General features: G+C 41.8%; 1 protein-coding gene across 22 annotated transcripts in view; it reads right to left on the reverse strand.

Moving 5' to 3' along the window:
* Window positions 1–13,568, reverse strand: part of JADE1 (jade family PHD finger 1) — a 163,515-nt gene that overhangs the window by 12,626 nt on the left and 137,321 nt on the right. For 13 of the 22 annotated variants that reach the window (XM_065062064.1, XM_065062072.1, XM_065062073.1 and 10 more), the window contains 4 exons: window positions 11,790–11,872; window positions 8,214–8,371; window positions 4,372–4,559; window positions 824–1,035 (listed from right to left, as the gene is read on the reverse strand). In XM_065062064.1, coding sequence (XP_064918136.1) covers window positions 824–1,035; window positions 4,372–4,559; window positions 8,214–8,371; window positions 11,790–11,872 — 641 coding nt within the window. The remainder of the gene's footprint in view (window positions 1–823; window positions 1,036–4,371; window positions 4,560–8,213; window positions 8,372–11,789; window positions 11,873–13,568) is intronic. The other 9 variants (XM_065062079.1, XM_065062074.1, XM_065062075.1 and 6 more) reach the window with 1 other exon arrangement.

The raw sequence follows: 13,568 nt of genomic DNA on the forward strand, positions 1-13,568 counted from the left end.
TCTACGGGTCTAGAAATGTCAATTTTGAGTATCTTGCAGGATATCCACTTGTACCTTACAGCTGTCATAGACATATTTCTTTACCATTAGTACAAACACATTTAAGTAACACATGGAAGAAAATGCTATTCTTCCTCATTGGGCAGCACGGCTTTCCAAACGCTGAATGACAAAAGCAAACTTCTTAAAGTGGAAAGGAAGGACAGGCTGATAAGAAGGCACCTTACACAGCAAGAAGCAGCCACGGAAATAAATGTGCTAAAATTGTATCTGTTCTTCCATGCTAAGATGACTTCTTAACTGCCACAAAAAGGTGCCACATAATAGTGCTTTGTTAGCTTGGCTCAACTCAGGAGGTTCTCCATTAAAATGACTATGATAAATCCTACCGGTGTCCCCACTGATTGCCTGAAAGTTCCTTTTCCCCCCTCCCTGCTGAGCCTAAGTTGCTGATACTAAAGGTGTGTTAATATAACAAGTGTACAGGGAGGAACAGAATATACCAAGAGAAGCGTCTAGGTGAGAATGTACAACACCACATGTGTATGTTATAGGGAGGCTATTTCTCACCTAGTAACTTCCCTCATACATACACAATGCCACTTTTAACTCGCTTAGCAGAACATTTGTAGAATTACATTTAACAATTCTCTTTCTCAATTATATAATTTCTTAATTCATCCCACCACCCAATGGTGAACTCCGCAACAACTTAATGGATCGACGTCTGTCACTGGAAAAAATCCAACCTGTAATCTTTAATGGTTTGGAAAAGTTTGTCATCACCCCTGCACTGCCCCCGAATCTGCCCTGGCCACCATACCTGGTGCACGCAAATATTGCATTTGTCACAAAACACCATTTCATTGCCATCTTCTCCATCTGGAGACTGACAGACGTCACAGACAACATCTTCATCATACTCAATCCCAAGTCCTTCTTCCGTCTCGATAGCGTGATTCATGTTATCATAGCATCGTTGTTCAAATTCCTCAATGACTCTTTCCATTGTGTACTCATCCAGCTCGGGCATCCCTGGCAAACAGTTAAAGGAAATAGTCACAACCACTGCCACATGTAACTCCAGCTTCTTTTTTTAGCAGCTGAGTAGATATAGCTGGCCCGCACATTAACACATTTAATTCCTAGACAGCTGTTCCTATTCCAGCATAAACTAGAAAAACTGTGAAAAAAAAAAAAAAAAAAGTAAGTCTTATAACTGCATTAAACTAATAGAAGCAGAGTACCCAAACCAATGTTTCAAAATCCTGAGAAAAACTTTCATAAACTTATTTTGGCTTCCTGGTCTTGTTCTCGTTTTTCCTTCTGAAACAGCACTGTCTATGGATTTTGCTTTGATTTTACAACCCAGACGCTGACTCTTTTGGTGAAAGATTTGAGTGTGTTTTGAACCAAAAGTGATGGAGGCAGAGGTGGGGAACCAGTGACAAAAACTGCTTTGTAGCAAACTTGCAGTGTCTAGAAATAGTTGTGCTTTTACAAGATCCAGCCCAACAGACTGCAATCCCAACCGAGGTCTCCATCAGACCCTGCTACACTAATAAATTAGTTTGTTTTAAAAAGTCAAAGCCACAGTTGTATTAAATGCAACATCAACTGCAGGACAAAAAACAAATGCAACATCTAACCTGGGATTTGGTCTTTTCAAACAGCATCCATCAGAAAATTTTTCATGACACCACAGCTACAGACTGTTACAGTATTTTATATAAAATACATTGAATATAAAATACATTGCAGTATAAAATACATTACAGTATTTTATAATTCAAAATTGAAATTAAATTACTATTATAGATGTGAAAACAATATCTGTAATAGAAGCAGCAAGAGAAATATCAAAAGAGAGGACAGTGCTTCCCCCTCTGGCTTCCATCTCTCACTTGGTGCAACAATGAGCTGGCTGTAATGCTTCCAAGTCAGTACTACACTAACCTTCGGTACAAAATCATGCCACACACACACAAAACAAAGAAAGCTACATTCCTGCAAACCATCATTTTTCTCTTGCAAAATCAGTTTAGCACAATAATTTCCATATACTTAAATCAGTACAATGAAGTGTAAGCTTAGGATATCCTGCTTTTGGTCCGATTCCCAATACTTAACATTTACTGTGACATACAGAAGATGGCAACAAGTGTTTTAACAAGATAATCCTCCCTGTGGCTCTCTGTGAATAACTGAGCCACCAACTCCACAAAACAACAACCAAAAAAATGTCTCTAGCTCACCCAAATCAGAAGACAATCACTCTCCAAAAGTACTTCCAGCTTCCCTTACTGACAGGTAAATCCTTGCAAAAGAGATCAACGCATCCCCTGCTACCCAAACTGAGCAGCTGAAAGGTAGCAAGAGGGAACATACAAAATCCTGCTGATCAAGTTGCGAATTTTGCCCAGCAGCCCCAAACACTGCACCAGCAAAGCAGATGATGGCAGGTTTTAGACCAGTTTGAAACTAAATTCTAACCTCACAATTGCTATCACTTTACAAAAAGCTCTTCAGAGGTAAGTCATTGACTGTGCATTTATAAGGGTTAAAAAAAAAGGGAATCAAGTGGCTGCAGCTTCAGTTAAAATGTTTACGTTCATTCTTTTATAGACAGAATATACATTTTCAGTACCTGAAGCACTCCGACAGGTACCCAAAACACAGGGAGTTCACAGATGCAGGGACACCATAAAGCAAGTGCTATAACTGGAGACCAGGATATAGTTCGCTTTTCAAATGCCCATTAATATTTGTAGCGTGCAGTATCTGACAGAGCACACGGGCACGTTTCAAGACCCATAATGTACTGCCTCGTACTGACAGGAGCATTTATTTCCCTCTGTGTACAGCAAAACCGAGTGGATAAAGATTCAGAGCAAGCAAACTACAAGAAACTGCACCAAACCACAACACTGAGGATCAGATCTGTCAAATTCTAGCTGTTCAGTGGTTCATGTGCAATGTACACTTTTGAAGGTCATGTTGGTGTAGCAGAATGGCTACCACAGGCCTTCAAGCACAGGTACGAATCTGCACGATGAAGAGCTCCTCTTATGCACTCTATCACTAATGCTACTCACACCCCCCGTGTAACGCTGTGGTAGCCCTCCTCTGGTTTTGGCAAAAAACAGAGGGGATTATCTATGTTGGATGAGTATCAATTACAAATCATAAAAAGTGTTTTAACTTTTTATTTGAAGAAATCTAAGGGGGCTTGCTGCTGCTGTTTTCCTGAAGATAACTGGAAAGGTAACCTACACTCTTGAATCATGAACTACTTTCAAAATGTCTAAGCCCACCACTAAACCTGAGCAGGCCTGTCTCGAGATCTGGAAAAAAGGCCTGGGTAAGAGACCAGCTCAGGGCTGCATCATCAGTTTCTTTCATAGGTAGGAGAATATTTTTTTTTAAAGAGTTATAAATTGTCAGTTTGTGATTTAGAGGTCTTGAACCATGGCATGTATGGGCTACAGCTAGGTAAAACCCGTATGACTAACTGTAACCCAAAGCAGGGAACTGCCACAATGCTAAAACAAAAATCAGTATTCACCAACATGTCCACACCTCTTCCATCTGTCACAGCATCTATCCCCTTATCTATGTGGTAAAAGTTCTGTGCTGATCTACATCATCTTCAATTCCAGTTAAATCCTTTCCTGAAGCGCACACCTTACCGGAAGAATGCTTCTGTTCTTGCCCTGCTCCCCTGCCCCTTCCCACACACAAGCCATCCTATAGAAAAGGGAACAGTTGTTCCTCTTGTGGCAGCATCTTTTCCTGCTTCAAAACTGGAGCACATGGTCACAGTAAAGTTTGGGAGGCTCCTCAAATAAATCACGGCAGGAATTCCTTACTGTCTCATTCCCTGTGCAATTCAGCTGGCGTAGGTTCTCCAGACCTCCCAAGATTCTGCCCCTTCTTCACACTGAACACTTCTAGCTAAAAAGATGATATGGATACATGACACAGAGAAAAACAAACAAATAAATAATTAAATAAAGGGACTAACTGGAAAAACTACCTGGATAGTCTATCTGCTATTTTCTTCAAGGACCGTGATGGCAAAAGGGGAACTTTGTGAGAATTCCCTTGTGAAACGGAAAGCAGCAGAGAAAAAAAACCCATGTGGCCAGATTTTGACCTGGTCTAAGCAGATGCAACTCAGCAGTTACAAAAGCATGTGTCTTAGGGCTCAATCACATCAGGCCTGGTTTCCCATGACTATCCCAACTCCTATGATTACTATCTCTCCATATCACTACCATCTCTTCCCACTGCTGCCCTCCCTAAAACTATTCTTACGATTGCTAACTTTAAAAAAAAAAAGCAACAAAACCACAAGCACTCATTGCTCACCCATTTCTTTGAATTCTTCATTGGCAAGTTGCAACCATGCTACATCCACATCATTGAGATCATAGCGACACACGCTGTCTGCTAAGGTTCGGATGTCAACATAGCCCAGCTCTGGAGGTTCCGAACCGGATGACACAATGTACTTCCTGGGACGCATAAACGTGACAGCTTTCGTCTCAGACACAATCCTAAAACAAACAGACAAGCAGACATCAGGTATGCAGGGTTGCTGAGAGGCTTATTTCTACAGAATTCAAAATGCTTCCTTCTAAGTGACTAACAACCATCAGCAATAATCTAAGCAATCATCTTGCACCACTGAGATGGGAAGAGAAAACAATACAGTGCACTTCCATAACAGATTGGCAGCATTATAAGAAATAAATTGGAGCTGTCTAGAAACTAAATTAATTACCAGAATTCTAAATGAAATGAAAATGTCAGAGGATAGAACTGTCGTTACTCTTACCTGAAATCCACACTTGTTTAAAGCTAGAGCAGGAACACTTTATTTATGTAGTGATGGCTGCTGTCCACACAGCTGTTTAAATCTGTTTTAAGACTTGTTTTTAAAAATCCATCAGTTTAACTACAATACCAAGATCAAGCAAATTCAAGGAAAAAAAATAGTATTTGCTGCTCCATTTGAAGTTTTCTTTCTTACAGTAGAGAGTGTGTGTCTGTGCGCACGTGCAAGTGTGTCTACAGCACTGCCATCTTCGTGAAATTCCAAAGACCTTTGCAGAGAGACTCCGTAATCTGCACTGGCTTCATGTTCACTTACCCAAGCAGATCCAAGCTCTTGGCATCCTGGGTCTGCATTTCCTCTTTCACAATCACTAAAGTCATGCTGGACCAAGTGCAAATATTAATCAGCTGGTGCTGAAACTACCTCCTCTCAGGTTTTATGCTCCAGTTGGCCAAGAACCAACCATGAGAGAGTATTTTAGCTGCAAGCTAACTGAAATTTTGTTCAGCCACAGGCATTGGTCCAAAACACAGTAAAGTACCTACAGCACATAACTTGTTCCAGGTCAGATGCCTGTGATGCCACAACTTTGCAAAGCTGCCCAATTCACAAAGGACAGCAGTTATTCTATCAGCAAGCTGATGACTCGCCTCTAAACAGCAAGATAATTCTGTCAGTTCACCTGCAGCACAGTTGGGGACACTGCACCTTCTCTTAGTTAACTGCACACTCTGAAATTCAGTCAGTCTGGATGAAACTCAATTCACAAGGTAATGCTGGTACCACCAGGAGTGACAGGCCACAATGCCAAATCACTGCCTCCTGCAGCACCAGTCAGTGATTCTTTTTGTGCTCTTGTTCTACAAGGGAGGAGATGGCACCACTGCATGCAGACACAACTATCTGCTGGGAACAGCCTAAGCTCCACAACAAGCAGGACAACCCCTACTCTATTTTGCATCCCCCTGAAGTCCAACATGTTAACTCCTCCTCCCATCAGAAGACCCTGATCTGCTGCTGCTGTGTCTGCACACACAGATCTCAGTATCCTCTACCAATTTCAGTCTCCTGCCCCTCATCTACAACAATCTGCGACACGACGGGGGAGGGCCAAATGCTGAATTTGGGGCTTTCTGAGGTGCAGAAGAGGACTGTGGAAGAATAAGAACCTGAATGCCCTTGCTGGCTAACTACACTCCCCAAACTGTTCCTGGTCATACTGCACAGTATTAAAATATTATAGACTACTACATCTCATAGAGAATTTATTTTAAACTGGGCACTGGTCTCTGAATCTTCTGTACTGCAAATTCTTCCCTGAGTACCCCTCCATGTGGAAATCACAGCCTCTGGAGCAGCACTCTGCACACGCTGTCTAAATACCACTATAGTGAACAGAACAAATAAGCACAAATAGTTCGGCTTCAAAACATCTTCATCTCTTCATTTTTTGTGATAGAAAGAAGAAAAAAACCAACACTCACTACATAACAAAACAAAAAAAAACCACAACAACCTCAACTGAATTATCAATCTGACAACAAACACTGAACCACCACACAGATTCACTCCTTTCCCCACCCCTCTGGACCTACTCTTGCTGCCCTGACTAGTTGCTGCAAGGCAAAAACCTTTTATTCTCTCTTATGTACCTTATTATCATCAGCTATCTGTACTGTATTTTCCTTCTGTTCTACACCAGCTACTGTATGACTACTGACAATTCAATTTACAATAACATCTCCCTCCCCTCTCAAATCGAGGCACAGAACAGTTCCAGCACTCCAGCACCACCATAGCAGGGCTCTCCGAGTGTTTAGTGAGGGAGCAAACAGCATAACAATCAGGGAACAGAGGGTGACTCTGACCAGCAGGTGTTCACCAGTACAACCATACAACAACTCAGCTCAGCAACTAAAAAAGAGTGGTAACTCCTGTGCTGACAACTACACCTGTGGATGCCTTCTTTCTCTTTCTCCTTTAACAGCTTAAATTTGGAGCAACATCTCTGTTGCACCTTGGCAAAGAAAAGCTCTCTCCCCTAAGCAAGTACCAGGACCTAATATAGCCACTAAACCACCTTCCTGAAACACATGGGGGTGGGGGACCCCTGGAAGGTCTCCCTCTGGTGAAGTCCACAGGTCTCCTGGCCATCCCGCAGCCTTGGGAGATGCTTAAAAGCAAAAGCAGTGAGGAGACTACGTGAGTACACACGAACAATGTGTATTTACGCAGGGACTGTGTGAGACCAGTGTGCATAAGACTTCAAGCCTGCAGGAAAATGGTATTTTCCTGTCTTCCAAACTGCACAGCAGAGGGGAAAATGCTGAGTTCTCCAGGTTCAGTCCTTCAGGAGAAGGAAGGAAAGGGTTTACCTGATGTGTGTACAGATCTAGCGGGGCTGTGCAGCTGTCTGCAGGCTGCTGCACAGAGCACAAAAAGCCCTAACAAACATTCCTGTAGTCCCCCTACTGCAAGGTTAAAGCTGGCAGATGCAAATCTAACAGAAGAAGTGTAGTGCCACCCAAAATTTTTTGCTCTGTATCAGCGATTGGACTGTTCTGGCCCCACCAGCACTGGTGAGTCACTTGGCAATGTGTTATGGGCCAGCCTGGACTTACCCAAAGAAATCTAATATGATTAAACAGCAATAATCCTTGTTTTTATCACTTTCTCCAACTCCAATCCCAACTAAGCATAAAATAGATAGATGGGCTGCAGCATGTTCCTGCCCTTACAACTGTGTTGTTTAATTTGAAACAGAAAATAGTATCTAAGTGTCCCAAACAAGGTAAGGAAAATAAGGGTTTCTTGGATAAGAGCTACAAAATCTTACATTAGTGTATTTAATGGCATGCACATCTGGATGGTTCTTAAAACAGCTGAAATGTTGCAAAACAAAAAATTTCCTAAGATAGTAAATGAAACAACAAAAAGAATAATGTGAAACCAAAATAAATACTGTGTTTTCTCTGCCCCTTAAATCCAGCTCGTCTAGCTGTTCCTTGAAAGGAACCGATGGCTTGGAACTAAGCACAAGAAGCATCAGACAAGGGCTCTCCCAGCAATGCTGAGTGAGGTCAAGTCTGGGCTTAAAAAGGGAAGCTATTTTTTAAGGCTCTGTCACCATACTCCATCCTAATGTCATGCCAAAAATAATTCTCTAACATTCATATTTCAACACACAGGCAGAACAGGCCTGACTCTTGACCTCTCCAACCATTCAAAAAGCTGACACAGATTGCTCTTTGTCTCCAAGAACTGAGCCCTTTCTAGCTAGACACTGGAGTAAAGCTCAACAAGCCAAGGCAATGTAGACATAAGCTGCCAGCATAAAGGTACGTGTATTTGTGTACATTCCTCCACACTATACCTGGCTACTGGTTCTGGGATGGTCCCTGGGCTAACTGGCACCTGAACTCCCTTTTCCCACTCCTGCCTCCAGGGGTCTGCCAGCACATAGTATTCATCAGGGTTCAGCTGGAAGGAGTCATGTAACTTCATGGCAGTGATCAGGTCCGTTCTGAACACCTGCAAAGAGAGTGACCAAGAGAGAAAAATAGAGACACTGACATTTGATATTTACACTCTATGATTCACAGCTTCAGGGTAACCATGGAGCACAGTGCGTAACAACATCACTGTATCAACAGTGAACTAACCCAGCCCACTGCAGGACAGAAGTTTAGCTTCATCGCAGGGAAAGGGGTGGCAGAAGGTGCAAATACTGATAAAATGACTTCCAGCTAACTCCACTACGAGCCCTGATGCTCCCCTGCACCGGAGACATGATGCTGAAAGGTACTACCACTTTTACCTCCATCTTTGCTCCAACAATTTCGGTTGGTGTTTCTTCTGTTTTGTTTTGGTTTTTAATTACTGGAGCTCTGACTAATCCAAAGACATTCCAGAAATTCCCTGTGGTAGAAATCAAGGCGTGACTCTGCAATGACCAGCTGCAAGAGGAAATTCTAAGGGGATGATTCTTTGTGCAAGTACTTAAAATAATAACCTAAAAGATCAAATAAACTAAGACCCAAACTGGAATTCTGGTGGCAGCTCCATGTTCAGCACAAGTGCTTGTTATTCAGACATCTACAAACACCTCTGAATCATAACTCTAATTTCACTTTGCCTTTGCAAAGGTATCCACCTCTATAAAGAGCAGGATGTGTGGCAGCTTTGGGGTTAGCAGCATTAGATAAGCGGTGGTGCTGTCTTCAACAAGCCACAGAATGAAATAAAAGGGGATTCAATCTGGTAGCAGGCATGCTGCTGTTGAAGCTGCTGTTGCGGCAGCTTCAGCCTGGTTTGCCACTGCCTGTCAGCACCACAGAAAGCAAAGGGTGCTATCACAGGCATCAAACTACAAGCCTGCACTTGTCTACATGTCTCCCAGCTCTCCTCACCCCACTCTTCCTGCAAGGCAAGGCTGCTGCGGACTACAGTGACTGCACTCAGCACTCCCCACCTCCACAACCCCAAATTTTAACTACTAAATGCCACATTCAAAGGAAACTATTAAAAAGCAACCAGGTGACAAAAAAGTAAGCACCACCAGCACAAGAAGAAAGTAGGTAACATTTTAACAAAAGTTCCCTGCAGACCTCTCGGTTTGTGGTGGACAGAGTCAGCATCCATGCAGCCCCACATCGCACAGTTCCAAAGGAAAAGACATTGTCGTGGTAGTGCTCCTAATGGGACAAAGTGACACCATCCCCCAGTCTCCTACCCAGCCCCAAACCAATGCTCACACTGTCTGTTTTACGTTAGCCAACTGTCGCATATGGCTGAGGAAGAACCAAATTAGACCAGAGGACAAATTAGGCAGGTCTCCTCAGGATAGCCATTTCTGTCATATGCTATTCACACACCTGAAATCTTAACAGATTCCCTACAATTCTTAGGAAGGGAAAGAGTGAAGGTGATGGTTATTTGTACTTCTGAGAATATTTCTAAGTGTGATTTGCCTTATCACACTGCACATCTTGAAACTTCTTGAAACCCCGCCTCCCTCCCAACACACACATACTATCCCACTTCTGCCTCAGTATGTTTCTGTTTCCGCTGTGGTTTTGCCATAAAAAAGCATAAAATCTTGACATTTTTCTTAACACTTGTCTTGACATGTTCAAAAAACTGCCAGCCTTAAAAAATAAAGAATAATATTACCATATGAAGGAAAGGGTGAATGCAGGTAATGAAATACAAAAAATGTTTTACGCAATCCAATTACAAGTCCTGTGAGGCTCCAATCAAGAAATGAAAAATAAGCCACAAAGTAAACTGGCTCACAAAACAAATACGCACAGCTGGCCAGGGGATCCTGCCCTTCCAAGTGATTTGAATTAAAGCAATCAAATGTCAAATGAAAACAAGACCAAAAACATAAAATGGGATGCAAAACTTGTTCAATCTGAGAGCCAGAGTAACTCAGGCTCTCAGATAGATTTGTCACAAAACTCTCTCAAAAGCTAACTAACGCAGCACCTGACAGCCAAGAAACTCCTTCCCAGGCCATTGGCCCTGTGACACCATTCTTTCTGCTCTAATTTCTGATGCAATCAGACTGCCTGGAGCAAAGCAGAGCTTACAGAAGTGCTGGCTCTCAGAAGCACTGAATGCTTCAAAGCTAAAGGGTGAAACCTTGGCCATGTTGAAGTCAACGGGAATTTTGCCATCCTCTTCAATGAGACCAGGATTCCACCCAGGGAGTTTAGCAAGTGTCACTTTTCTGCCAGCACACTTATTAGAATAGCGTGCTGTGGCAAGCAGAGACAACGCATAGGCAGGGAGGGAGAGAGGAGAAGACTGGAACAGAACTGAATGGAAGTATATGAGTAGTCCATCCAGGCTGAGAAAACAAGAGGGAACAGCACAAAACTGCAAAGATTCTGACAATAAACACAAGAAAAGGGACAGAAGAAAACAGAAGCAGAAAAAAACAAAAACAAACCAAGCCAACTGCAAGATTCGTAATTATCTTGGATTATTTCTGGATAGCCTCTCAAAAGGTAGTTCTCAAAACTGGGCCCAAGGGCTTACCAGCAAGAATAAATTCATCAGAGGTCTCCATGTTAAAAATAATCTTTTAAAAAGGTCTTTAAGAGCCAACAATCAAAAAAGAAGATCAGAAACCACCAGTAGTATTCGGTGTAGTTCACACTGAGTAATGAATGGGATTCTTCTTGTCACAACTGTTCCCTGGGACTTAGGTACACTGTCACTGGGGATATTAATAAAGCATGTTCTTTCTCGACACTCATCGCTCACTAACGCACCAGAAATACAGGTATTAGGGAAGTAAGTTAAATGAAGAAATTCCACCTCCCAAAGCTAATGCTTTTTTCGCAGCCTCTGCAAAGTCTGCAGTGTGGTATATGCCTGAAGACACAGAGATTCAGCAAGAATATTTCCAAAGAACTGGATCGCATTTATGTGTTACTAACAGCTGATCCATCCTGGAAAGTTCAAAGTGATTTATATCTCCCTTGATAGGATTTCCTCAAAGCATTACACAAGACAGAACTGTCAGGAAGCAGATTTCTGGTTTGACAAGCACATTAACAAAGATCACATACCAAAACCCAATACCAAATACCAACCACGAAATAAATGCACCTAATATAAATTTTCACTGTTCACAAATCAAACTATAAATAAACCTTGATGCCTAAAATACTAGTAGAAAGACTCTGCAGCTATGTTGAATGGGTGTCAGACTATAGCAAAATTCACAGATAGAAACTGGTGCTGGCAGTGGCTGTGCGAACAGCTGAACTCCCTCTTCTCTTGCCAAAAAAAAAAGGGGGGCGGGGAGGGGGCAGGTGCCAGCTAAAATGTAGCAAAAGAGAAAAGAAAGTGTAAATCAGAAGAAATTGATTCATTACATGTATACAGCTTTGTATTTGACAGATGCAACAAAATGCAAATCGAATACCAGAAATACCTCAGAAGGTTTTCGATCTTCATGTCTGGAACACGAAGTCCTCTGATGTCGAGATCTGGAATGCTGGGACCAGGTGGACAAACCTAGGACACAGAAATTATCATTTGCAGACAGTGCTGCCATCAATAAAAGCCTTTGCTCTTTCCACACTCTCGAGGCAGCCAATTGATTTTAGTGGGACTATATAAGGCAAGCCAGAATCAGGCTTCTATGAGGAGCCCCCAGAAGACTCTTTCAAGATGAACCATGAAATAAAAATTACTCAGTCATAAACTTGTGTGATCACTCTTCTGGTTTGGTTTTGTTTATAATTTTCTACTGATACATTCATGTATTGGCTGCATGGCACTTATCAGCCTTTCACTCAGCATTTGAAGAAAGCTGCCTCATAACATGCTTCCCTCTGAGCATCAATAAACCACTTTGTACAGATTAATAACTGAGCAGGAGGTCTGCCAATAGCCTGAGATGTACTCTTTGAAGCTCATGTATTGATGTCCTAAATAGCTATACTGGTTACCCAATTTTCACTTGAGTAAGCCTTTTCAAAATGAAACGCACTGCCATGGACACAGTAGCAACCACAAAACACGCCGTTGTCTCTTCTCCCGAGCAAGTCTCTCGGTGTGGTTGTACGATGTTTGTCTGCATGGTTATTGATTACATTCAAAACAAATTATACCTTTTTGGCTTGAAACCTTTTGACAGAGTCTCAAATTTTGTAACAGGAGGAAAGAAAAAGAGAAGGAAACTACACTCCATTGACAAGGTGGTGCTTTGAACAGCAGCGTATATTATACCTGTGCAAATGAACTAATTTTAATTCAGTAAGATTTACAGATATGGCGGGTATTTTCTACTGCCAACTAAACAGTTGTAATTAAAAGAAAAGCAAATAAACCCTTACGGGTTGGAGAGATGAAGGACTTGTAACAAGTCTATATGACAGAGAAGCTAGGATCTACATGGTGAACTCTGTAGGCTGAACACAGATTTTGCTACTCTGGGCATTAATGATAGACAAAAGTGATCCGATGCACAGGCCTTCCTACACTGCTTATTTCTTCACTGCCTGGGCACACAGATACTAGGAATAAAAAAAATCAGGCTACAGTCCATAAAAGCAGCATCGTTTCACATCATCCAGCAGAAACTTCTTGGGGATCAGAAAGTACTGTTCAAAAAGATTGCACAGGATGGGATAAGTTCTCTATCAAAACCATAAATCATTTTCAAAGTAAAGCAACTCTCCAAGACTTTCATTGGAAAGATATGACTGAGTAACTAGTCATCAGAAGAATTCATTATGTTGTAGTTACGACCCAACAAACACCACTCTGTAACGCAGCACTGAATAACACGTTACACAGAACATGCATAATGGTCAAAATTGAAGGAAGGTATGCAGCAAACAGCTGAAAATATTACCTTCTGAAGTAAGAATACAGAAAAGATTCTTTTAAGCAAATGTTAGTGTTTTAATGTAAAAGCTGGTGATTTGAAAGGCTTTTAAAAGTAACGGGCCCTTTTCCTAAGCCCCTCTACTTTACAACTTTGTATTTCTATGAAGGGAAAAAGAAAAGTGACCGACTGCCATTTATTCATCTGTGGAAAGCCAGACTCCCAAGATAATTTATCTACCATTCTATTAAAATATTCTCTTGAAAACTAAAGAAAAAAACACAAGCAGAAATACAGATAAACTCCATCTGAAGATCCTATCAGCCCATACCCAAACTCAATCTAAAAAAAATCAGAAGGGAATAAGTGAAATCACTC

This window comes from Columba livia, chromosome 4, assembly GCF_036013475.1.
Source record: "Columba livia isolate bColLiv1 breed racing homer chromosome 4, bColLiv1.pat.W.v2, whole genome shotgun sequence".
Classification (NCBI taxonomy): domain Eukaryota; kingdom Metazoa; phylum Chordata; class Aves; order Columbiformes; family Columbidae; genus Columba; species Columba livia.